This window comes from Catharus ustulatus, chromosome 3 (genome assembly GCF_009819885.2).
Source record: "Catharus ustulatus isolate bCatUst1 chromosome 3, bCatUst1.pri.v2, whole genome shotgun sequence".
In the NCBI taxonomy this organism is placed as follows: Eukaryota; Metazoa; Chordata; class Aves; order Passeriformes; family Turdidae; genus Catharus; species Catharus ustulatus.
The window spans coordinates 25,581,910-25,605,501 of NC_046223.1; the positions used below are offsets into that span (position 1 = coordinate 25,581,910).

The following is a 23,592-nucleotide window of genomic DNA, read 5'->3' on the forward strand; positions in this document are numbered from 1 at the left end:
TTTTTTTCCTCTTTTTTTTTCCTCTTTTTTTTTCCTCTTTTTTTTTCCTCCTCTTTTTTCCTCCTCTTTTTTTTTCTTTTTTCCCCCACTTTTTTCTCCTCTTCGATTTCCTCTTTTTTCCTCCTCTTTTTTCCTCCTCTTTTTTCCTCCTCTTTTTTCCTCCTCTTTTTTCCTCCTTTTCTATTTCCCTCTTTTTTCCTCCTTTTCTATTTCCCTCTTTTTTCCTCCTTTTTTCCTCTTTTTTCCTTTTTTCTCTTATGTTTCCCTCTTTTTTCCTTCTTTTTTTCCTTCTTTTTTTCCTTCTTTTTTTCCTTCTTTTTTTCCTTCTTTTTTTCCTTCTTTTTTTCCTTCTTTTTTTCCTTCTTTTTTCCTTCTTTTTTCCTTCTTTTTTCCTTCTTTTTTTCCTTCTTTTTTCCTTCTTTTTTTCCTTTTTCCCCCTCTTTTCCCCCTCTTTTTTTCCTTCTTCTTTTTCCTTCTTCTTTTTCCTTCTTCTTTTTCCTTCTTCTTTTTCCTTCTTCTTTTTCCTTCTTCTTTTTCCTTCTTCTTTTTCCTTCTTCTTTTTCCTTCTTCTTTTTCCTTCTTCTTTTTCCTTCTTCTTTTTCCTTCTTCTTTTTCCTTCTTCTTTTTCCTTCTTCTTTTCCTTCTTCTTTTTCCTTCTTCTTTTTCCTTCTTCTTTTTCCTTCTTCTTTTTCCTTCTTCTTTTTCCTTCTTCTTTTTCCTTCTTCTTTTTCCTTCTTCTTTTTCCTTCTTCTTTTTCCTTCTTCTTTTTCCTTCTTCTTTTTCCTTCTTCTTTTTCCTTCTTCTTTTTCCTTCTTCTTTTTCCTTCTTCTTTTTCCTCCCCTACCCTACCTGGCAATTTTGGCCTTTGTGTGTAAATATTGTGTGTAAATATTGGCCACCCCCCAAAGGTAATGTTTCTCTTGTGTTTCATAATGTGGCAAAGACTTGTTTTCTTGTGAGGCTAATGCTTTTCTTTTGAGTCTCTGCATTGTCAGCTGTGGTCGGACACTCTGGTGCTAGCATGTGGAAAACAATGCATCATGCAAGAGAAATGTGTGGCCAAATTATTTGTGTGTGTGTTTGTGGAAAACAACCTTTTCTGCAGGAGACTGTTAGGTTAGGACTGAAGGCTGCGTGGGAGAGCCGAAATTGCTGGAAACATGTTTATAGGGGAAATTCTGGCAGGTTTTTAACTGCCGTATGAGGAATGTGGCTGTCTAAAAACAAGAAGTTGTATGATTTGTTTTCCAGATGTGATCCCTTTACCTTTAATTGCAATTTTAGGATATGAGAAGGTTTAGGAGTGGAAAGACTGATTTAAAATGTGTGATGACACCAGCTATTGACTCAGGTTGTTTTCTAATTCCATGTGCACAGTACTGCATCTGCTGGAAGGTGCTTGTGCTGTACAGGCAGGTGTTCACGGTTCCTCCCTGTGGAGGTGGGATGACAGATGTTAATGGTGATGTGAAACTGTCTAAGCTGTGCATGGTTCCTCCCTCTCAAAGAGGGCTGATAGATATTAATGGTGATGTGAAACCGTGTAAGCTTTGCATGGTTACATTTTAATTGTATGTCTGCATCTGCTGCATGTATTGTTGTACTGTGGAGATTGCTCTTTTCATTTAATTGCCCAGACCCTCTCTCATGCTTGCTGGGCTTTTGTGGTTTTATTCTGTTTGCTTTCTTTTTGCCCTTTCCTCTTGCTTCTCTCCCTACTTTTCCTCCTTCCCCTCCCCCCACTTCCCACTCCCCTCCCCCAATTCTTTTTGTTTGATTGGTTTTGTTGGTTTTTTTGTTTGTTTGTTTAGTTTTGCTTAGGCTCCAGAATGGGAAGATATCATCAAGTCTTCTGGTTATGGGTCTGGAGGCGAGGGTGTGCAGAGGGTGGGGGATTTTTTTGCTTTTTTGTTTTGTTTGTTTGGTAGTTTGTTTTTGTTTTGTTTTATTCTGATGAGTTAATGGTTAGGAGAGAAGGGCAGAGGGAAAGCATTAGCAAGTAGTGGTGCCTGGCAGGGGTTGATTACATTTGAAATAACTGATTGTGATTTATTTTGTTTGGTTTTCAATGAGAAGGAAGAGGAAGTGGGACACATCCTGTCTAACAACTTCTTTTAATGCTCCACGATTTATCTTTGCAGCATGTGCAGTAAGGCTGTTCAGATTATTTGCTATGTGAAAAATGTTCAGTACTGTCAACTGTTGAGGCTTCTGCCTATTGCTCTCTGTAGACTTTGTATTAAAGTAGCCCCAGGCATATTGTTTTTGCTGCTTCCTTAACAGGTGAGCATGTTTTTAATATTAATGTAATCTCCTCATGCCAGAGAAAGGATCTGAAAAGTTTTGAGCCCCAAACCAGCTCATTAATAAAAATAATTTTGTCTCACTTGACACAGTATTCCTTTACAGTCACTGAGAAGGTGTGGGCCATGTTGTAACTCAGTTGAATTTTGCAGTAGTCACCTCCTGTCTTTGTCCTTTGGGACCCTCAGGAGTCAGTGCCTGGCTCTGTGGGACATGGACAGACATATTTGCACACAGACAAATCAATCTTCAAGGCCACTCTTTGGTCCTCTGGGCAGGTGGGATCTTGTTTGTTCCTATCACTAAGGGACCTGCTTAACCCCACAAGCAGGTTGTTTTTAAGATGAATTCACGTTGAGATCTAGGGAGTCCTGTTTTGTCAAGAAAGTGGAGCCTTTAGCCTTTACTTGAAGTGCAAATCTTGTTGAGTTCTATTATTTGCCACTTGACAAAAGAAAGCTTAGTTGTCAGATTTTTCAACTCTGTTTTTAGACTAAGGAAGAGAGAAAAACAAGAAATAAGGATTTGAAATAAATGTTCTTAGTTTTTGCTCTTACAAGGGTAGGCTTCATTTTTGTCAAGGTCCTTTTGGAGAGTGAAATTAAGTGTAAATTTTAAATCTGTTTTTTCCAGCCTTTTGATGTGCAGATGAGACTGGACTTGTGTATGTTGTGAGAAATCCTGGACTAAGATTATATGCTTCTAGGCAGAAACACTAGGAGTAAGTTACTAGGCTAAAATGTAAAAAAAAATTCTTTCATGTAAGCACCTCTTTTAGCATAATAGAGCCTCAAAACAGTTCCTGTCATCAAGAATTCATGCTTTAAATAGGCAAGAAAAGCAAAAACAGGATAAAAGGAAATATTTAAAGGAAATAAATTTTGTTGGCCATCTGTTTTCCCCTCTTTGTGCACATCCCTAAATTTTATTTCCTGCTTGGTCCTTAATGTCAAACATGCCAATATGACACCTCTATTTCCAAACCTGTGGCATTAGCACCTTTGTGCATGTTGTCAAAGAGGAGTAAACAGTTTTAATGTCATTATTTAAAGGCAATCCCTGGAGGAGTTTGGAAATAGACTCTTTTTGCAAGGAATGCATGGCTTTTCCTTCCATGGTTCCCCCAGGGATTGTCCTTGTTCTGGAGACACCATGGGGCTGCTGTGTGTCATTCATGAGCTGGAAGCAGCTCTTGTCTTGTTCTGGCAGGAAAATCACTGGTCATTGTGAGCTTTGGGAAATAAAATGCTGCCTGAAGTAAGGAAATCCATCCCATTGCTAGGAGGGTTTGCAGGGTGGTCTGTGCTCATGTGGCTTGTGTTTTGGTTTTTACTTTCTGTGTCTGGAATCCTGTTGTGGACCTCTGTGTTCAGCATGGCTAATAAACTGCTGCCATGTTGGATTTTCCAGTGGACTGGAAATTTGACTCTTACTGTGGGGGAAAAAACCCCATGAATTCGTTTTCGTTGATATGTTTTACTTCTTTGTTTTCATAATCTACAAAGAAGTTACAAAATTGTAATGGGCACAACATTTCAGCTTACATCTGGAAGAATGAATAGAAGCAAAAAATACACAATCTTCTCTGGCTTAAACTGGAACTTTAGGAATTTTGCATTGATGATTCAGATGTGTGGATTTGCTGTCATTGTGCAGCCCCTTCTAAATGTGCTGGGAATAATCCAGCAATGTCAGCAATGCCTAGAGCAAGGTATGTGGTTATTTTTCTATGAACCTAAAATTGTGTTAATCTTTGTGAAGGTTAGAAAGGCAAACTCGTAGTTCTTTTTTATCACTTATGTGGTTTGAAGAGACTTTGGTACTGCACCTGCACATATATATCACTGCAGGTTATTTTTCAGAGTGGCACATGCTTCAGTCCTTTTTGATACAGCCACTTGCAATTCAGACAGGTTAAACAGAAAAATAGTTTTAAAGGCTTTCTGCTTAATGCTCCAGTGCAATTAAATCCTGGCTTTGTTTGTAGAAGATAGGATCAGCATGCATTGGAACAAATGGCCCATAAAAATAAGAGGCTTTTGTTCATTTTTGTCATGAATGTTCAAGTAAGCCAAAATGAAGTGAACATTACCAAGAGATGCATATCCAGGGATTGAAACTCTTGGTAGAGGAGGCTTTGTACAACTCCACATGTGCTGGTGGTTTTCTTTGTTTTCAGGTGTTTTGGTTTGTTTTTTTTTTTACATCAGCTCTACTGCTAAATGGATATGATTTCATCAGGAATGTTTTAAGAGTTCGGTTTTTTTTAAAACCATGCTTGGTGAAGCTGTGAAGTATGGGGAAGAGAATTTGTGTGTTTGTTTAGCACAACTGGAAGTTTAGCAGCCTTCAAAGTTGCAAAAGGAAAAAGCATGAAAATCAGGCATCTGTGTGGGGGGAAGTGATCCTGAATTAACTGACACAAGGTCAGAAAGATTGCCTTTTTCACAGTAAGTTGGATTCTGAGGTTGGCTTCAGAACACAGTTTAAACCAAGATAGTTAATTTAACCTGACACTGTGTCTGGCTGTCCTGTTCAAACTGCATCTCTGTGAACAGATCCTGCTACCTAGTGGCTCTGCTCAGCAGACAACCTCCCTCACCTATGGGAGGCTTCACTCTCCTCCAGCTACACCAAATATTGAAATATACTTTTGCAGTTGTAGAATAAACTCTCACCACCACCTCTCAATAGGAGACTGAGATTCCTCCCCTACCCCTTCTCTTTTAAAAACAGATAATTTCAAAAGGAAATCCAGTACTGTACTCCAAAGCAGATTTTTTTTGTCTGTAATTCAATTAAGTCAGCATACTACTGTTTTTGTCATCTTTATGAATTTGTTAAACTTTTTTTTCCTAGCAAACCAGTATGGGAAATCAAAGTACTTGAATAATTTGCAAAAGCAGTTTTTTGACTGATGGGGTAACAATATTTATAGCCATTCTTTTCACAGAAATGACTCTGATAGTCACAGGGAACAGGATGCCTTGTATGAAGCAATGAAAGCATCATTTAATATTTAATATAGCCCAAGTTGTCCTAATGGTATGAGGGAGTGTTTTTGATAAAATGTTAGTTTTCCAAAGACTTTTGTATCTATGAGGATACCTGCTGTAACAACTTGTTGAAATTTGTCATATTATGTTAAATTGTATCAGAGAGTAGGGTATAGTAGTCAGGAGGTGAGTCCCGGTTCCCTTTTCAGTCAGCTGGAGCTTCCCCCAGGTTCTTAGCCCATGCCTCACCTCACTTACAAGGTGGTCTGTGTTCAGGGCTGTGCCCCCCTTCCTCTCAGTGCACAGCCACCAGCCAGGCTCCTCCCTATCCAATTGTGCAGCAGGATCTAAAACTTTCTTACCAAATCAGATCTTCCAACAGCGAATCCAGTTTAAACTGCTGATTTGCTAATGATCTGAACCAAACTCCTGACTCAGAGGATTGTGCCAAGTACGTGCTGTTTCCACTCTTAATCCTTTTAGTGGAGAGTGGCACCTTGCAAGCAGTTATCCGCAAGTGTTTTCTGCCTGTTTTCAGCAGTGGTTGGCTCCATCCCTGCAGCTGCTGCCTGACTCCATCCTGTCTGCAGGAGAATGGAGATGTGCTGGAAAGCCACTCTGCTGTCCCCACCTGCATCAAGGTGTTCCACACCACTTGTGTGTGCACGGGGTACAGACAGCCCAAGGTATTGATTTGTGTTCTTGTAGGCTGGAGGGCTTCATGGAAATAAACAGCTCTTCAATATTTAAACATCATTGTGACTATAGATTAATGCAATTCTTATTTTAAAATGTTTTTAAGTAAATTAGATCTATTCATCCTGTGTTGATATTTACATGTGGTGCCCTTGCACCGTGGTCTCAGATGAGGCATAATTGCAGAGCACTTTGTATGACTCTTCAGGTAGGTGATTAAGGTTGGATTGCAAACTCAGTGTACTATTTGCTAGTACATCCCTTCCAATGTTCCTCCCTATCCTGCCTAAGAATAACAATTGGTTTATAAATGAGAAAAGGAAGGAGACAATGTGAATAAGCCATGTCCTCTCATGTTCTTTTTAATGCCATAGATCTGATTTCATCAGTGAAAGCAGTAAGATGCTTCCTTCAAATTGCTTAATTTAATTCTCTCTTTCCACTTCTCCCCATGTTCCTCCAATATACATATCCTCTATGGGCTTTGAGGATGCTGCAAGAACAAACTTGATTTCATCTGATTGCAGGTATGCTTGAAAACCTGTAATTTTCCTTAATGGAAGGTAGTGCTGACTTCTTGATAGCAATGAAGCAGATAAAATCAGTTGCCTGATTACCCATCAGATGAGTTACTCATTAAATAAAATAATTCTCCTGTGGTGAGACAAAATGGTTGATTTGAATTCTGTCAAGAGCATGGCAAAGGAAAATACTGAGGTATGAATCTTCTGTTAAGAAAATCTTGAAAGATATGAAGTATAGTCATTTGCAGTCCTCAACTGCTCTCTCTTAACTTTGTTTTAAAGGAGCTGGGAGGAGCTACCTCCTTGTGAGCCACCTTGCAGGGCGACAGACCTTCAACAAGGTGGTTTTGAGGGTTGGTTTTGCAATACAAATGTGTCTCTGTAAATTTGTTAATATCTGAGTTGTATAAGTGTAGGGAAACTGCACAAGGGACTTGCAACAATTCATTAATTCCCGATTACTGTAGTAAAATTTTACACTTTATTTTCATATGAAGTGGCAGAATATCGAGCGATTTGACAGGATAGTGAAAAACTGTGTTTGATGGGGAAGAATGTTCTTCAAATCTGTTACATTGCCAGTGGGACACATCCTTAAATGATGCCTAAAGAAACATGCAGCATTTAGTGAAAACTTCAGAAATAGGGACTGGAATTTTCTTGGTATTTAAGCCCATCTTCTCATTGCTGTCTAATACCATTCCTTTTGCTCTGATGTCCCTCAATATAACGTGGTATTGCATGCTTTCCTGTATAAGCCTTCATTTATGTTGGAAAAACCCTCAAAAACAACCCACAAAACCAACACATGTTCCTGCTGCAGATACAGGCCATGGAGAAATAGAATAAAATGTCCAGCATTGCAGGTTTGTGACTTTCAAGCAGATTTTCCTGTGGGCTTTGTTAAGATAGTAAGTCACTATCAGTTGGTTGAAGGAAATAGCTGAGTCTTCCTGTTTATAAAGGTAGCAGGCAAAAACATTGCTGCTAAATAAAACTGAAATTGTAACACTGTCTGGTCCTCAGTGTCCTATAAGCTTCTGTGGTAATTACAGACTTGCAGATAAATAAATCACTGTTACTGTTTGTCTTCTTGTTATGACTAAAACTTCTTGAACATGCTGGAAGTTCTTTAGACCTGAGGATGGAAAAAAGAGGAATGTAGGTTTTTTTGGGAACTTGTATATTGGACTGAATAATTCAGTGGTCAGATGTAAACTCTGGTGTGTATGATTTTAAAAGAAAATATTTCTGTTAACTAATTTAGATCACTTTACTGAGGTTTGGAAATCTTCTATATCCCAAGACTGTCTTGCGGTCGAGTGTCACTTACTTGAAAAATTTGGAATACTAGCGAGCATCATAGGTGGTAGATGCTTTATTATGTCCATAATTTAGAATCTGTGTAACCATGTGCATTTAAGAGTTCTGTAAATCTTTATTTGGTTTTGTGACGTGCTTTAAACATGGTGCAAGCTGAGAGAAAGTGTTTGCAGTCCATTTTATAGCTTATATGTATTTCAAATGGAAATTGTGTGTTCAGAACTTAGTGTTGATAAAGAAACACACACACAATTCCTGAAACTTGGATTAAAAGAAGCCACATGCAAAGGTGTTTGTCACATTTCTGCATAAAAATCTTGTGATAGAATTGTGCTCATTACTCCCCTATGAGTAAAGGCTAAGTGATTTGAGATTGTTCAGCATAGAAGTGAGACATTTTTGGAGTGACATAATTACAACCTTCCAGTAACCGAAGGGAACCTACAAGAATGATGGAGAGAGACTTTGTACAGGAGCCAGTAGTGACGGGACAAGGGGGAATGCATTCAAATTGAAAGTAGGTGTAGATTTGGTATTAGGAAGAAATTTTTCACTGTGAGGGTGGTGAGGCACTGGCACAGGTTGCCCAGAGAAGCTGTGGATGTCCCATCCCTGGAAGTGTTCAAGGCCAGGTTGGATGGAGCTCTGGGCAGCCTGATCTAGTGAAAGGTGTCCCTTGGTTGGAACTAAATGAACTTTAGAGTCCCTGCCAACCCAGACCATTCTGTGATTCATTGTGTTAACCTGCACGTTAGCAGCTAGTTAGATGAAACCTGTGAACTTCATACTCTTGCATATAAAAAAAATAAAATAAAATTGCAAGTGCTTCTGTAGTCTGTTTTAAAAAAATTAAAAAGCAGGGCATGAAGATAGTTTTTATTATTTTATTTAGTTTACTTTGTATGCAAATATATAGAGTTTATTCCTTATCCTAAGATGCTGGGAGCTTAGAGCAGTCAGTACTGATGTGTCTTTTGCTAGCAATGAAGTTGCTTTTAGTTGTAGCCCTATCACCCCTAGTATTCCATTCACTTAGCTCATGAACTTTATCCTTCTCAAGGAACAGATGGGTAGACTCTTCATTTGAGTCTTGATTAAATGCCTTTAAAACTTAACGATTTCAGTGTGTTCCAGACTGTTCTCTTGTTTTTCAACTCTTATTACTACTTTACTTATTGCGATAACTAGGCAGATCTGGAGTACAGGCGTTCCTTGTGGTGAAGTAAGGACATAGTGAGCTGCTGCATATGTTGCCATAACCATCCCCACCTCTTAGGGCTGGTGGTTCCACAGTGTGTGGAAATGCCTCTTAGGTAATACAATACCATCAAGCTCCTGCTGTTTCTGACCTTTAGTCAGTCTGAGTCTTTGGTTAGCTGGATTCTTGGAAAATACAGCTGCATTTCTGTTATAAGTGCATAACATATTGTTGGCTTTTCGCAGCTATTAGAATAAATGCTATATGTATAATGCTAAAATAGCTTTTCTGTATGAGTATATGTTTTTTTCTTCTAATAGCAAAAGTTAAACATAAGTTTTTTTGAGATAGTATACTTAAACTACCCGCCTAGTTAAAACAACAACCTGTAAATGTATAATAAAATCCTGCAGCTAACACAACAACCATCAACACTCACCAGCTGCAAAAAGCCAAAACCATCACCCAAACTAAAAAATAATAAAAAAATTAAAACCACAAACCAAAAAACACGCATACTCTAAAAAAGCGAACCCAAAAAGTAACCATGCTAAACAGTTCCCAAAATTTTTTTCTATACATTAGAAATTATAAATATACAAGTTAATATATTGTAAAATATATTTAAAAGAGTGTTCCCAAAACAACCATGTACTCTTAGCAGCTTGCCAAGCACCCAACCATTTTAACCCTTTATTTTATGTGTGTCTCCTATTATCTTTTTATTAAACCTTTTAAATTTTACCAAAACAGTAAAACATGTTTTTCACAATTTCTTAAAGCCATCAAGGACCTCTTCCGTTTTTTGTGTGGTGTTTTTCCCCTGTAGAATGATGTGTCCTTGTCTTGACACAGCTGTTTAGTCTGTCAGTTCTGTTAGACCTCTACTGCACTTCACAGTTCCCTCTCTCTCTTTCTCCCTCTTTGTTCCCTGCTTTGACCTTTAGCTGTCATAACAGGATTGGTTATCCAGAGGAAGAAATGATTTTTTCTGGCCTATTGAATGTTTATTTCTGGCAATACCAACACAGTTCTGTAGTCAAAAGTTGACCTTGGTCCTGACTCCTGTGGAAGAGCTACCAGTTAAAATGGTATGGTGCTTGTCTCTTCTCCTTTGCTCTCCAGAGAGAGAGGCTGGCAAAGGTATCAGTTGTGCCAGGTTTTTTTGTAATGTTACTATTCCTACAGGAAGAAAATGTTAATGTCCATAGTGTTACTCAGACTTTCAAGTAACCGTGATTTCTAATCTGTCAGATTTCATTTTTAACTTAGTTGAAAGGTCTTTTTTGACTTCTGTGTATGGATCAATGTGATTCCTTCTAAAGACAACTTTTTATCAAGCAATTTGTGGGAACAGTATAGCTTGTTCTTCCCATTTTATATTGACCAAGTTTTAGGATACTGAGAACACTACTGAAAAACAAGAGAAGTAAACAGGAATTTCCATACTTGCCTTTCTGAAAAAACACAAATGTGTATCTTGTGTTTTCCTAATAGCATAGGTCCAGAACCCTGCCTGGGGATTTCACAACCGTTCAATCCTGTATTTGTAAATAAAACTTGATGTTTATTATTGTGACCCATTTTCCTTGAGAGTACAAAAATCTGTTGTCAACTAAATTTAAAGGAATGACATGGATATAAAACTGTTTCTACAGATTCCCTTTAAACCACTTTGTTAATCTGTGCCATCAGAAGGGTAATTAATTTATGGACTGTACAGCTGTTATATATAATATGTCGAAACTGTGTGGCTGTAAATGATCTTTTGATAAGGTCAAACTCTGGAGTAATAGCTTAAGGTCTGACACCTACATCATATTTGCATGTACTAGGTAATCCTTAAATAAGAGATGCTGTGTTTCTGCTGCATGGTCACAAATGGAGATGATCACCCCACCTCTCGGGTAGAAGATTTGGAATCTGCTAGCATATGCAGAAGTCTGGAAGCCAAAAGGTGTTCCTGTTGGTCTAGGTGAAGCCAGACTGGCACCTGTGAGGTTTGTCCCTCTTCTCCATGGCTTGCCATATGTCTGAGCCACCCTTTGGGATGGGGTGATGGCAGTGCAGTCACACGTCACCCCAGTGCACAGCTGAGCTGGTCACCCACTGTGCAAGCCCTCTGTGCATCCTTAATCAGAACTTGTTTTGTGGGAAGGATTGTGCTTTGTGAGGATAGGGGGGGATGTTTCATAAAGGCTTTTCTACCTCCTCAGCACTTCAGAGTGGGTAGTAAACGAGAAACTTGTTGGTTTCTGTCATAAATATTGTGCTCTTTCAATTTCTCTTGAGTTTTTAACTCATAGTTTCTACTTTCAAAAGCAATAAAAATAGTCACCATTGCAGCAGCACGTTAATTGAAACAACCAACATCTGGAGATGTTTTGACATGCAAGAATGACATTTAATTTTTTTCTGAAAGGGTACACAACTCTTAAGCAGTGTTGTATTTCTAGAAGCAGAATATATTATTTTCAAAGTGCTTTATTAGAATACAGTTTGTAGATTGTCTCTGCACTGCTGTTTCCTCAATTCTGCATGGCACAAGCAATATTTTTCTTTCTGTTGGTATGAGCTAAAAAGTTAGACAACTAGTCTAACAGCTGATCATAACCATAACTTTGATATGGCTAAGACCACCAGTTAGTAGTCATTATTAATCAAACTTTTGCTGATCACTTTCAGAAAATGGAAATGAGTCCTATTGAACAACCTTGTACGATTTACCTGTACTTTTAAAAATACCACTTATGCAAATCTTGTGTGTTTGAAGCTCAGTTCTTGACCGGAGATGAAACTGCGATTATCTCCATAAAGATAGAGACACTATCTAACAAGGATGCTGCTGTTCAGACTCTGTCCTCATGGACAGGGTTGCACATTTTCATGGGCCACCACCTAGGTTTATGTGGTCTGAGCTGTGGTCTGGAACATATGCCTAACACGAAATGTGCAGGAGAAGTACCTTTTTGTGCCTGTGTTTTAGATTTAAGGCTTTTTCGATTTGCCGGCTGGATGGGCAGGAAGGCAGCTGCAAGCAGGCTGCATGCAAGCGCTCCAGGCAGGCAGCGGAAGGCATGCTACAGCTGTGGTTTGATGTTATGCTCAGTGAAATACCAGCCTTACACTTTGCCACCCTTCCTACACTCCACATCAGCCTGCTGCCACCTCCGTCCTGTTGGTACAGCTGCTGCAGCAGCAAGCCCCCCTGACAAAAATAGGCGTTCTTGTGGTTATTCTTAAAATACGCATTTGCATTTGGAGGGCTCTGTATTGTTTGCAGATTTTCTTTTTCAAATTAGGCAGTGTGTTTTTGGACAACAAATATAAAATAAATTTTCCCATTCAGATCACTTGCCTAGGCTGGTTGACCAAGTTTGATTATGGTTTAGTTGTGGAGGACAGCCTCAGGACAATTTTTAAGATCCAATGTACACCTCCTGTTTCTCATGTTTTCTGCATGCTATCTCCATTTGAGAAAAAGGACTTAGGATGAAGGAGCTCAGTTTAGAGTCTAGGAGGGAGGTGATAAGGGCACCTTAGGCACTTCTGTGTGCTTTCTGCTGCATCCTGCCCTAGCACTGCTTGCCTGGGGACTTTCTTCTGTATCAGCTCCTATTTTGCTCAGTTTTCTGGCAATGAAATGTGATTTACAAGTGTAGCTGTTTCACAATCTCCTTAAGTCATCCACGGGCAGAGCTGCTATTGACAGGCACAATTCCCACCACTCTTTGCAGAGGGTGCTGCCACCTCCCTGCTGCTGCAGCTTGGCTCATTGTGCCATACACCATATGACTGACCTGGTGAGTTTCCCTGTTTTGATGGTGATGAGTTAAATTTCATGCTGTTCAGTCTCCTGCTGTACTTCCTTGTGCAGCCCCATAAGCTGTGCTGGCAGGAGCAGGATGAGAATGGGAAGGATGCAGGAGAAGGGCAGGGATGCTTGTTTTAGCAGTAGTGCTGCTGTATGCCAGCTCTGAGTGACCTTAATCCTCGTCAAAGGTCCTGCTTTTCATCACTCTTGGAATTAATGCTTCAGAGATTGGAACTTTATTAGGGTTTATTTCAGTGCCTGCAGTGAAGAGGAGCCAGCAGAGGCTGCCACATCCCACAGGTGTTAGTGGGAGCACTGGATCCTGCTGGATATCCTTGCCCTTTTTAGCTCACTAACCAACTCTGCACACCTCATAAGTGCTGCTGGAAGCAGGTGTGATGCAATGAGCATCCTTAACCAAAGAGTGTCTTGTAAAATGGCTTAATTATTTTGTCTCACCTGATGAGATGGTTTTGGTCTGTTGTGCTTGCTAGGTGATAACAGATATAACATGGATTTAAAAACAAACAGAAAGAAATTATTCCCCCTAAAGATAAAGCAATAAAAGGCTTTAGGAATTGGGTAGGTTATTAAAGAAATTACTTTTATTCTCTTTTCTGGAGGGTAAAGCTAGTGAACACAGCTGCTGAAGGGTGATACTGTTTGGCAGTGAGGTTAATTGCCAGCTGCAGTCTCTTCTCAGAAAGAAACAAGCAAAATATTTGAAGGATCATTTGCTAGTGGAAACATGATTGATTTCCTGTAGATGAGGAAACAAAATTAACTACTGCTGCCCTCTTGCAGTTCAACAGCAAGACAGGCATTAAACTAGTGTCACTACAGTTACCTCTTTGTGATGTTTAGTACAGTTACAGGTTTTATTCATACAAGGTAGATAGAGTTTCTAGTAATCTGGATGGAATATATTACTGTGATTGCCTCATGCAACAGCTCTTGGATCTGAAATCTCCTAAATCTGAAGGAAATTAAGGAACCCTAGTTCTGTGAAAACTAATTTCCAAATTTCATATGCAGGTACTATCTTAGTAGCTGTATCACTTGTCAAGGAAGCTCAATAGATAATCTTAATTTTTTTTTTTTTTCTTTCTATAAGTACTAAAGATGTCCTAGAGACAAGTTTCTGTTCTGCAGCTGAGGACATGGGTGACTTTGGTGGGGGCATCTCTGGTTTCCTCAGTTAGCTCTGAGTGACTGGAAGGTAATTTTTGAGGTATGGACCCACAGGGACCGGCTTTGTCCTCTTCTTCCTATGGAAGTGGTGACTCCAAAGAATTTGTGCCATCGTATGGCTGTCTTTAAAAGCTGGAGGAGCCATTTGCTCCCTCTTCTGAAGAAAAGGCACATTGGAGTGTTTTTTGATTCATGAAAATCTGAAGTATGTCTAAAATAATTCCTTCTGTACCGTCATCATAAGTTGGTGCTACTACAGTCTTTGAGACATTCGCTGTTCTGAACAACACCAGATGTGTGGCGTTCTTAAATGTCTGTGTGTTGGGGATAAACAAGCAATGAACTAATCTGTACTTGTGCAGTGTGCAGAGCTCGGTTCCTGATCTTTAACAATGCACTTGGCATTGCTAATTATCTGAGTTTTTTCCCTAAGCAAAGACTTACATTGCATATGTGTTTTATTTTGGCGTGTGCTATATGTTAAGGTTTTTTTTCATTATTTGTGCCTATTTAAAATACTTAAGAAGAATGCTTCCTCATCACCCACCATTCATATTAAGTGACAACAGGGAAGAGGGACCTGAGATGGTGTTGAGGCTTGAGAAGTGTAGAGATAGTTGTTGAAGACGGGTGGCTTTGAAAGACAGGTGCGATAGAAGGGCCAGAGACAGAAGAGTGAGAAATCCTAATGAGGAGATGTAAGGTTGTCATGAGAGATTTAAAGGCAACTTGAGGAATTTTGATCAAGTCTTCAGGGAGCAGGAGATGGGTGGGTGGAGAGTGCTTCTGCCATTTTCAGGGTGAGCTGTATACACTGAGCCTTCTGAAGTCTTGTTTCAAAAGTTAGAGTTCTGATGGTGCTCTGATGTTTGCTTCGGTTCCTTCTGCCTCATCCTGCATGCTTTTGATGGAGCAGGCACTAAGCTCTGTTTAAGATACCCAGAAATAGCAGAGTTTCATACTCATTTACAGTGAGAGAGCCTAATTTTTTTAATACAATGTGCTTTACTTACTTCAAAATTGATATATTCTAAAAGAAATGTATTGGTGTGAACCACATTGGATGCTTTTTGCCAGTTGCATGTAATGTGTCATTGTTCAGAGCACTAATGCCACTCAGGATTGCAAATCCAGCCTCTTTCTGCTCTTGGTGCTGGTTTAACCAATACATACAATGTATTTTGGTACAATGTGTATTTGGCCTCATGGGGCATTTTGCCTATCATTTTTTCCAAGGCTTCATAGTTGTACTGGAGCCATGTTGAGTTTGAGAGGATACCAAAGTGTGTGTGTAAAATTATTCTGTCTGCCCATCCCACCCAAGATAAGACTCAGTCTCGCAATTAGGATTGTTTAATGACTTGATGCAACATAGGGGTTGGGACAAGTTGGGAATGTGGGTTCTTGGTCAATCCCAGTGCCACAGCGATGAGCTGAGGCCCCATGGCTTCATTAGGGCCCTTAATTGGGTGCCCTTGCTTTATCATCTTCCACCAGGCAGTTTCCTAGTCCTTTCCCTTTTTATTAATCACAGTAGTTGTCTGGCTGACTTCATGCTGCAGAGCTGTGTTCAGCTGACTGCCATCTCTTTTTTTAGATCACTGCAGAGGTCGATTTCTCCAGTCGATCAGGAGCTGCTGGAAAAGAAATACACTACTGTAGTTAGGTGGATTGTTAATCCTGGGAAAAACACACAAAACTTGTGTGTTGTCCTAATTATATGTGTCCTTATGAACCTATTATCCTCTTCATCAGCCATTTCTGATGGTGGAAAAAAAGTGCTGCCCCTCTTTGTGTTTTGAATGGAGACATGGACTTCCCCTCCCCCTCCCTTCCCCTTTTTTTTTTTACTATCCCACTGTTGTCTGGAAGTCTAAACTTTAATCCAGAGTTATTTAATATGCTTGCAAATCTCGAAAATAATAAACTATTTCAAGTATGATAGAGTCAAAATACATGCAGTACATATTCACAAATAGTTTTGTTTTGACATTTATCTTGCTGTAGTCATTCTGCCAATTGGCTTCAGGCACGGCTACCAAAAGAATGAACACATGTTGCATTCATTATTTCTCATCTGGCTGTGCTTCGTCTTGCAAGACAGACAAAATCATGATCACATTAAATAGATTGTAATGCATTTGTAATACGAGTTCCCTTCTGCTGAACAGAATTATAGCTTTGCAAAGCTTCTGCTTTTAAGCCATGGTATTTTGCTTCGTTTTCATATAATGGATATGAGTATATTGCCAGTGACGTCATTGCTTTTTCGTCTCGGAACGATGTCATGTGAAAAATATTCCAATATAATACCGAGCAAGCTGCTGGCCCCCTTCTTCCCCCCGTGTGAACTCCCCGTGTCCCTGCTCCTGTCACTCCTCATGTCGCGCTGTGCCTGGCGATAGATGTGTTTCTGACAGACAGACATGATTTGGAGCAGTAATGGTTCGTCTGCATCTGGCGTTACTCAGTGGTGCTGGTCCTTCATGCCCCGAGCGCGGACGGGGCATTGCTGCGGGCTGTTCAGGCTCCGGCCCCGCGCTGTCCCCGGCCCTGAGCGCCGTGCGGGCCGGGGGTCTCGCTTCGCTTCGGGTCGCGGTGGCCGCGGTCCCTGCGGGGAGGCTGCAGGTCCCTGCGGGGAGGCTGCAGGACCCTGTCCGTGCGGAGCAGCTGCGTCTCTCCCGTTCGGGAGCGCTCGGCGGCTCCGCTGCCCGGCCGAGCAGGCCCCGGGGGCCCGGCCCGGCGCTGCCGCAGCGAGCGCGTGGCCGCCGCCTGCGGGCGGCCCCTCCCCGGCCCGGCCCGGCCCGGCCCGCCCCCCGCTCGCTCCGGGGCAGGGGCTCGGGCGGCGGGACCGGCCGCCGCCAGCAGCGCTCGGTGCCCCGGGACCGTGCACTGGGCGCCCGCCGGCCGGGCCGGGGCGCGGGAGCTGAGGCGCGGCGGGGCCGCTGTGGGCCGGAGGGATGGAGGAAGGCTTGTCCTGCCTGGCCGCAGCCTGCGACCCCGCGGCGCTCGCCGCCTTCTGCACGGGTAAAGTACCGCGCTGCCCCGGCGATCCCGGCGCGCTCCGCTCCGCGGCTCCCAGCCCGGAGGGGAGGCAGGGAAGCCTGTCAGTGCCGGGACAGGCTCTCCCTGCGAGGTGTGGGGCTGGTCCGCGTCCCTACACAGCCCGCAAGGTGTGCCGGCCCGGGCGCTGACAAAAAGAAAAAAAAAGAATAAATAAAATCGCGGCGCGCGTGGGTAGCGGAGGAGGCGATAAGGATGAAGTTATTGTCACTGACGGGAGCAGCGGGGTCCCGACGGGCCGGGCAGAGCCCGGTGCGAGGCGCTCCGGCGTGCCCAGCCTTCCCCGTGCTGTGCCGGCCGGAGCGCTCCGAGCAGCCCCGCCGGGACCGCGGGGCCTCGGGCAGCGTGCGGAGAGCAGCGCAGGACTGCGCCTGCTGCAGCTCCTCCGCCTCGGGAGCCTCTGCTTGCCCTTCAGAACTAAGGGCTTCCCCCCCTTCTCCCTTGAATTTTACCAGTGTTATAGTAAAAATGGAGTGTTTCAGTGTATATTTCCTTTCTATAAACAGCTGCTATCAAAACAGTATCTCTTGAGTGCGAACTAGGTAATTCATTGTAGCCTTCTGACTGCTACCAAAACTATACAGTTTTAAAAAGATCAACCAACCAAATAACCCTAACCAAGAAATGCTGTCAGAGATAAAGCATGTTCCTCTTGTACACGGAGTGGAAGTGTTTTACTGCGAGTGAAAGAGGCATCGGCGAGCGCCCCTTCTTTGTTTGCTGATTCATGCCGTGCAGTTGGGATACAAATTCAGCATCTCGTATGTAAAACCTTGCACTTATGACCAAAAATGCGATGGTCCACAGAAAAGTTTCCTTAAAAAAAACCCCACAACAAAATCAAGAGCAAGTTCTTAAATGTAGTGGAAGAAAGGAATGACCTTGCTATAGTGTACTTTGTTACAGTGAGCAGTGTGCGCTGTACTTTATCTGCTTCAGAATTCGAAGCATTTGGTTTAGAATTCAAGATGTCGCAACCCTCGAGAAAGATGGGAGGATAAATTGGAAATGTTAACATTGTAAGTGCTTTGTATGAATTTTTGCAGGCTTGCAAGGATTTGTACTGTAGGAAAGAAAAGCTAATGTTTAGCTGTTTGTCTTCAGACAAAATTCAGAAGAACAACATTTTTTATGGCTATAGCTTGGAGCTTTGTTACCAATCTGTAGAGGTTTATGTGACCAAGGTTTCCACTGACTTTAATGGCTTTTAACAAGAGTTTCTGTGATTGTCTTTAAAAAATGTAGCAGTCTCAAACTTTAGCTTGAGGCATATCTTTAAGTTCTAAAGTGAGTGTGACATAATGGACTTACTTTTAAGATTTGTATAGAAATCCAGCAAAATAAGATGCTAGAAATTTATTCTTTTCTGAATGCATGTATTGTATTTTAACTTTTTTCTGTGTCTTAGGAAGTTATTTTTACTAAAAAAAGTCAGTCTTGATATAAGACTGAGCATTTTGCTGAATAAGAATTAACATTTGTAATTAAAAGAAAATGTGGCTTTGAATATTCTTAGCAGGGCAGTGTATTTTGTTGATTTAAACTTGTACAGTTAAACCTAATATGCCTTTATACCAGCTTTTCCAGTGGCTGTCTGTCGGCTTGCTTGTAAAGTTAGACTGATAAGAAACTGGTATGATGGATAGTCAACAAGTTCCTGTGAAATTTCTAACTTCAGCCTTGAGGGCTTTAGCAACTTCACACTGGTAACCTGTATGGAAAAACCCGAGATTAAGTTATAGAAAGGTGTTTTTTTCTTCTTTTTGTTAGGCTATACATGCTCATTCTTGCTTTATTTAAAGGAGTTTTGTGGCTTTATATTAACAGTAGGGTATTTCAGGTGAGGGTTTTGGGTATAACACTTAATTTTTTTTAAAAAATAAGTATCCTATAGTGATATACTTTTCTATATGAACTTTTCTACCTTCAATTGTGATTTGTTTTGTGCACAAGTATCATTTGCTTACCTCTGATTGCCCATTTCTTGCCAAAGCTAAATGTTAATTCCTAATTCAGCAGTAAAGAACTAACATTTCCTTTTAACATATGGGGTAAAAGTGTTGATAGGCAGCTTAATCAAATTTTTTTAAAAGCTTGTCTGGTGTCAGTAGGAAAGACTTCTCTTTTTTTTTTTTCCTTTTTCTAATTAGCCTTTTGTAATTAAAGCTAAGGCAAAGGCACGTCCCTTAGAAAGAACATAGCTATCAAATTGGATATGGGCTGGAATTTATCTCAGACAATACAGATGAGAATAGAAATTTTCAGTTTGACCAAGGGAAATATTTACCTGCAAACAAATCTTAGGTTAGCATGCTTCAGATTAAATATTCACCTCCAGTGATGCTTGGCATTGAAATTGGTATTTGTAAATAGGGAAAAAAAACCCCAAAAAACTCAAACATCCTGTGTTTTTAAGCTTGATTGCATTCAGACTCTTACATGCATTTGTCCTTACTGTTAAGACTAGTAGAGAGTTTGCTTAGGGTTTTTTCACAGTGAGAGTTGGCCATTGCTGGAGACATTGATGCCAAAGGTGGGGTTGTGTCAGTGGCTCTGCAGGGTATCTCAAGGGTGAGTTTGCCTCGGGCTTGGTGCCTCTGGCAAGGGGCTGTCCCTGTGCCCTGGAGGGCATGTCATCTGGCAGTGGCTGTGCCACCTGCCTCGCTGGCAGGCAGTGACAGTGGCTGGCACATACTGCTGTTCCTGCTGCCTTGCTTCCCTGTGCAGGTGCTGCTGCAAAAGCATTTAATTTGAATTAGGATCTGACATAAAGGACCGTGCTGTAAGTATTTGGGTGCTACAAGAGCCATTTTCTTTCTAGTGCATGGAGTACTGTGTATACACAACACAAAATTGCAAATACTGTAAAGGTCAGGAGGGGTTTTCATCTCACAGCTATTTAGAAGGCCAATACCTTGCCTCAATAGAAGTCTCATTTCTTTGACTTCATAATTACCTTTTAAAACTACTATCATTTTTGGGCAACATTTTTTCTGTTTTGCCAGTTGAGATCTCTAGCTGGCTCCTAACGGTTCTAGGAACATGTATTAGTCATCAGAAAGAGGTTGAGGAGATAATAGTGACTTGTGCAGGGTAATGGTTAGCATTTTTTAGCAGTTGCAGAAAGTAATTGCAAGTTGAAGTAACTGCAAGCCACACTTGGAAGTTGCTGAAGTATCGAAATTGGTGAAATGTCAGAGGTGGAGTTGACACAGCAAACTTGTCATTAAAGGTCAGCTAGAAAGGTTCAGACTGCACGCACTTTCTCAGCACCGAGCCTTTGCTCTCAAATTTTGAGTAACGCCCTAATTAAAAAAGTATCTTTATGAACCCTGCATCACACCCCTGCTTCACACAGTAGTAAGTTCAGCAGGAAAGAGGTGGCATTGGAAACTTCCCTTTTGCAGCAGGCTGCTTTAACCAGCTCCTTCTGCATGGAGCCAGAGCAGCTTTGAGAGCAGAACTTGCAAAGATATACAGAAAAAGTGCTGGACGTGCAGCTCCTGCCCTGTGAGCAGGGAAGAAGGAATATCCAGACATGACAGCCATTAGTCACAGTTCTTCGTTGTGTGGTGAGAAGATGTCCTTGTGTCATAAAAACAAGATTTAAGTGACATGTCTTCTTGCTTTGCTCTTCTCTTCCAGCACATTTTTTGTTCTTTGCATGTTCTAGAAATGCATGACTTTGATGGGGTTTGCCTGTGAAGCTTTTCAGAAGCATTTAAAATGATGGTAATATCCACAGTCTAATTTCTGATATCTTTGAAATGCATCAAAGGGAGCGTTCGTTTCCATGAGAAACTGGTTTGAGTTGACCCTTCAGTTTTTTGCATGTTTTGATTTATTTGGTAAGTAAGTGCCACAATGTCTTTATCATTAAGGTATTTTTTGAAGGTGCTTTTCTTAGATAATAGGGGAGAAAAAGTCAGAGCTGCAAATGTGACCCTGAGCAGTTTGCACTGATGGTGTGAAGTTTCTGTGCTGGGATTATGCTCTGTGTGTGCTGGCAGGGTGGCCCTGAGGGCTCCTGGGCAGGGGTTTGGCAGGAGCTGGCCGGTGAGCTGATCCCCAGCTAACTGGGGATGGAAAAGGTTTTCTTTCAGGTAGCCACCAAGAATTGTGTCCTGCAGCAGAAACTGGGGCAGAAAAAGCAGCCTGATCCTTCAAGGAAAATCACTCCTTATAGCAGCAGCCCACAGTTTGACTGGTTTAAGAGCAAATGAAACCATGAACCATGCCCAAGACAGTAGTACTGCAGACTGAATCAATACTAAAATTAGAACAATTTGTTGTTTTGACTTTTGATGTGATCTTCATGTAAAGAAACAAACTCGGTGTGTCTCAGTGTTTCTGCTTGCTTTCAGCTTCAGAGTCTTGAATGATTATTTATGAAGAATATTTAACTGAAGAAAACATCTAAAAGCTTTCACCGAAGAAGTCTTTGCATTGCCCATCTTTACAGTATTCTACGCATTTTTGCAATCAAGGAAACATTTAGTAATAAAATCAAAAACTGCTGAGAAGAAAAACATTCTGACAAACTTTTTTTGTTTTAAAGGTGCAGTTCAAACTTTTAAAAATTATCACTCTGTACAATAAATAAGTCTAACTGTTATGCTAGAATTTTGTTCAGTGGGGGCAGAACTGTGCTCCTGGCCCTGCTGTGGCAGGGTCACTTGTCCTCTCCACCTTTCTGGGAGGTGTTCCCCAGCTCCCCCAGGTGTTCCTGTTGCGTGTCACGGAGTGCTCTGGCATGAGAACTTTGTCCTGTGCAGCTTGCAGGCTGCAGGGATGGTCACACCTAGTTGGAGCGTGGGCTTGCACGGGAGTTGCAGAGGGCTGAGCGAAGGCGGAAACTTGGAGCATGTTGACACAGTAGGTTAGTAAATGTGGATTAGTAGGTTAAACAAGCTGGCATTTAGTCTTGAGTAAGAGCAGTGTGCTTGAGTAGTGTGATGCTGTTAACTCTCTCTTGGGCTCTCTCCCTGCTGGTTTATGTGGCCATACCCCAGGCTGCAGCCCAAAAAACGTATTTTGTTTCAAAATAAAATAAAAGTCTTCAAATAAGATTATTGCAAAGGTTAGAAGATGCTGAAAAGTTACCAAATAATTTTGACCCAGTTGATGTATTCTGTTGTGGTGGGAGGAATGTTTTTCATGCATGAAGGATCCTGTTATTTTGGTTGGCAGTATTATGTGGAAATAGTATCCTCCTGGATGGTTCTTTTATATGTATAAATAGCTGAATTAGCATAGCTAATGCTTAGTAAGTGTATGGGGAATTAATCAGTCCTAAAACATAAGCATTAGTGGAATAAACTAGATAATTCAGTGCTTTAGGATAATAGCTGCTTTCAGAGTAACTATTATCTTTTTGGCTTTAGATTGTTCTCCCCACAGTTATCAAACAAATACAAATCTCCTGGGTTTAAAAAAGAGAATAAAACTGAATTGCAAACACTGGAGACCTACAATATATAGCTTTTTCCAGAGTACTTTTCAGTTTATGAGTTGGAGTGTATTAGTAAAAAATTTGTGAACTTTATTTCTGTGGGTTCAGGCAGACCTAACCTAGTACTGCAGTTTCTGATCTGTTATGAAAAGCTGGAAGTGTTAGCCAGTGATAACCAGAGAAAAGCTTTGACATAAGTCTGCAAGGGACTGACAGACGGGTTGAATGACAATGCAGAGGCTCTCTTGGTTGCGTTTGTGCTCGTGTACTTCTGCAGAAAACATTCCTGCTTTTTCTTGAAAAATTGTGTCCTTTAGGAAATAAAAATTTTTCTTTCTGAGGTGGCTTTGATTGTTATCAGTTCTTAATTAATTCCCTAATTTTTGAGGAGGAAGAAAGTAAATGGGAAAAAAATGCAATGTACTTGTAATTTGTGAGGCTGCTGTCACTTAGGCCCAACCATATTCAAGACTCATTTTCCTGTCAAGTATTTGTAGCACTTGCAGTGATTGTAATACTGAGCATATCCATGATCACTATTGCTATTTGCAGGGCTATGTTTTTTGCCTAAAAGCTGTTGGTTTGCAGCAAATAGTGGGAAAAGAAACCTGAAGATTTCTTATACTTCAGAGACCCCATCAGATCAGTAGGAAAATCAGATCAGTAATCTGTTTATGATACAAAATGTGATATATTTAAGCAACGGTGACAGATATATCCCTTTTGAGTGAACAAAATTTGGCAAACATTCCACACAGAAGTGTGTTTCCCTGCAGGATCCTTTGAAAAGAAAGGAAAAAGTATCCCTATGGAAAGGCATTTTTTTCCATCTAAGCAAATTCCACACACATGCATGTGATTTATCAGCAGTGATTGTGATAGTTTGATTTTGTGTAGGACTTCTACATAAAATACCTTCAAGGTGAAATTTTAGAAGGTCTGAGCCTGCCTATGTCAACCAAAACGATTGATTTTTCTCTGAGAAGTTGTAGCATCGTGTAACGCTGTTTCCAAGTGTTTGTGTTTGCCTT

At 40.9% G+C, this 23,592-nt stretch overlaps 1 protein-coding gene across 6 annotated transcripts in view; it reads left to right on the forward strand.

Annotated features, from left to right (window-relative positions):
* Nucleotides 1-23,592, forward strand: part of EML4 (EMAP like 4) — a 150,193-nt gene that overhangs the window by 46,171 nt on the left and 80,430 nt on the right. For 4 of the 6 annotated variants that reach the window (XM_033054900.1, XM_033054902.1, XM_033054905.1 and 1 more), the window contains exon 1: nucleotides 16,993-17,073. The exons of 1 other annotated variant lie outside the window; for it this stretch is intronic. In XM_033054900.1, coding sequence (XP_032910791.1) covers nucleotides 17,007-17,073 — 67 coding nt within the window. In that variant the 5' untranslated portion in view covers nucleotides 16,993-17,006. Of the gene's footprint in view, nucleotides 1-16,366; nucleotides 16,492-16,992; nucleotides 17,074-23,592 lie in introns of those variants that run through there. One more of the 6 variants, XM_033054904.2, reaches the window with a different exon arrangement.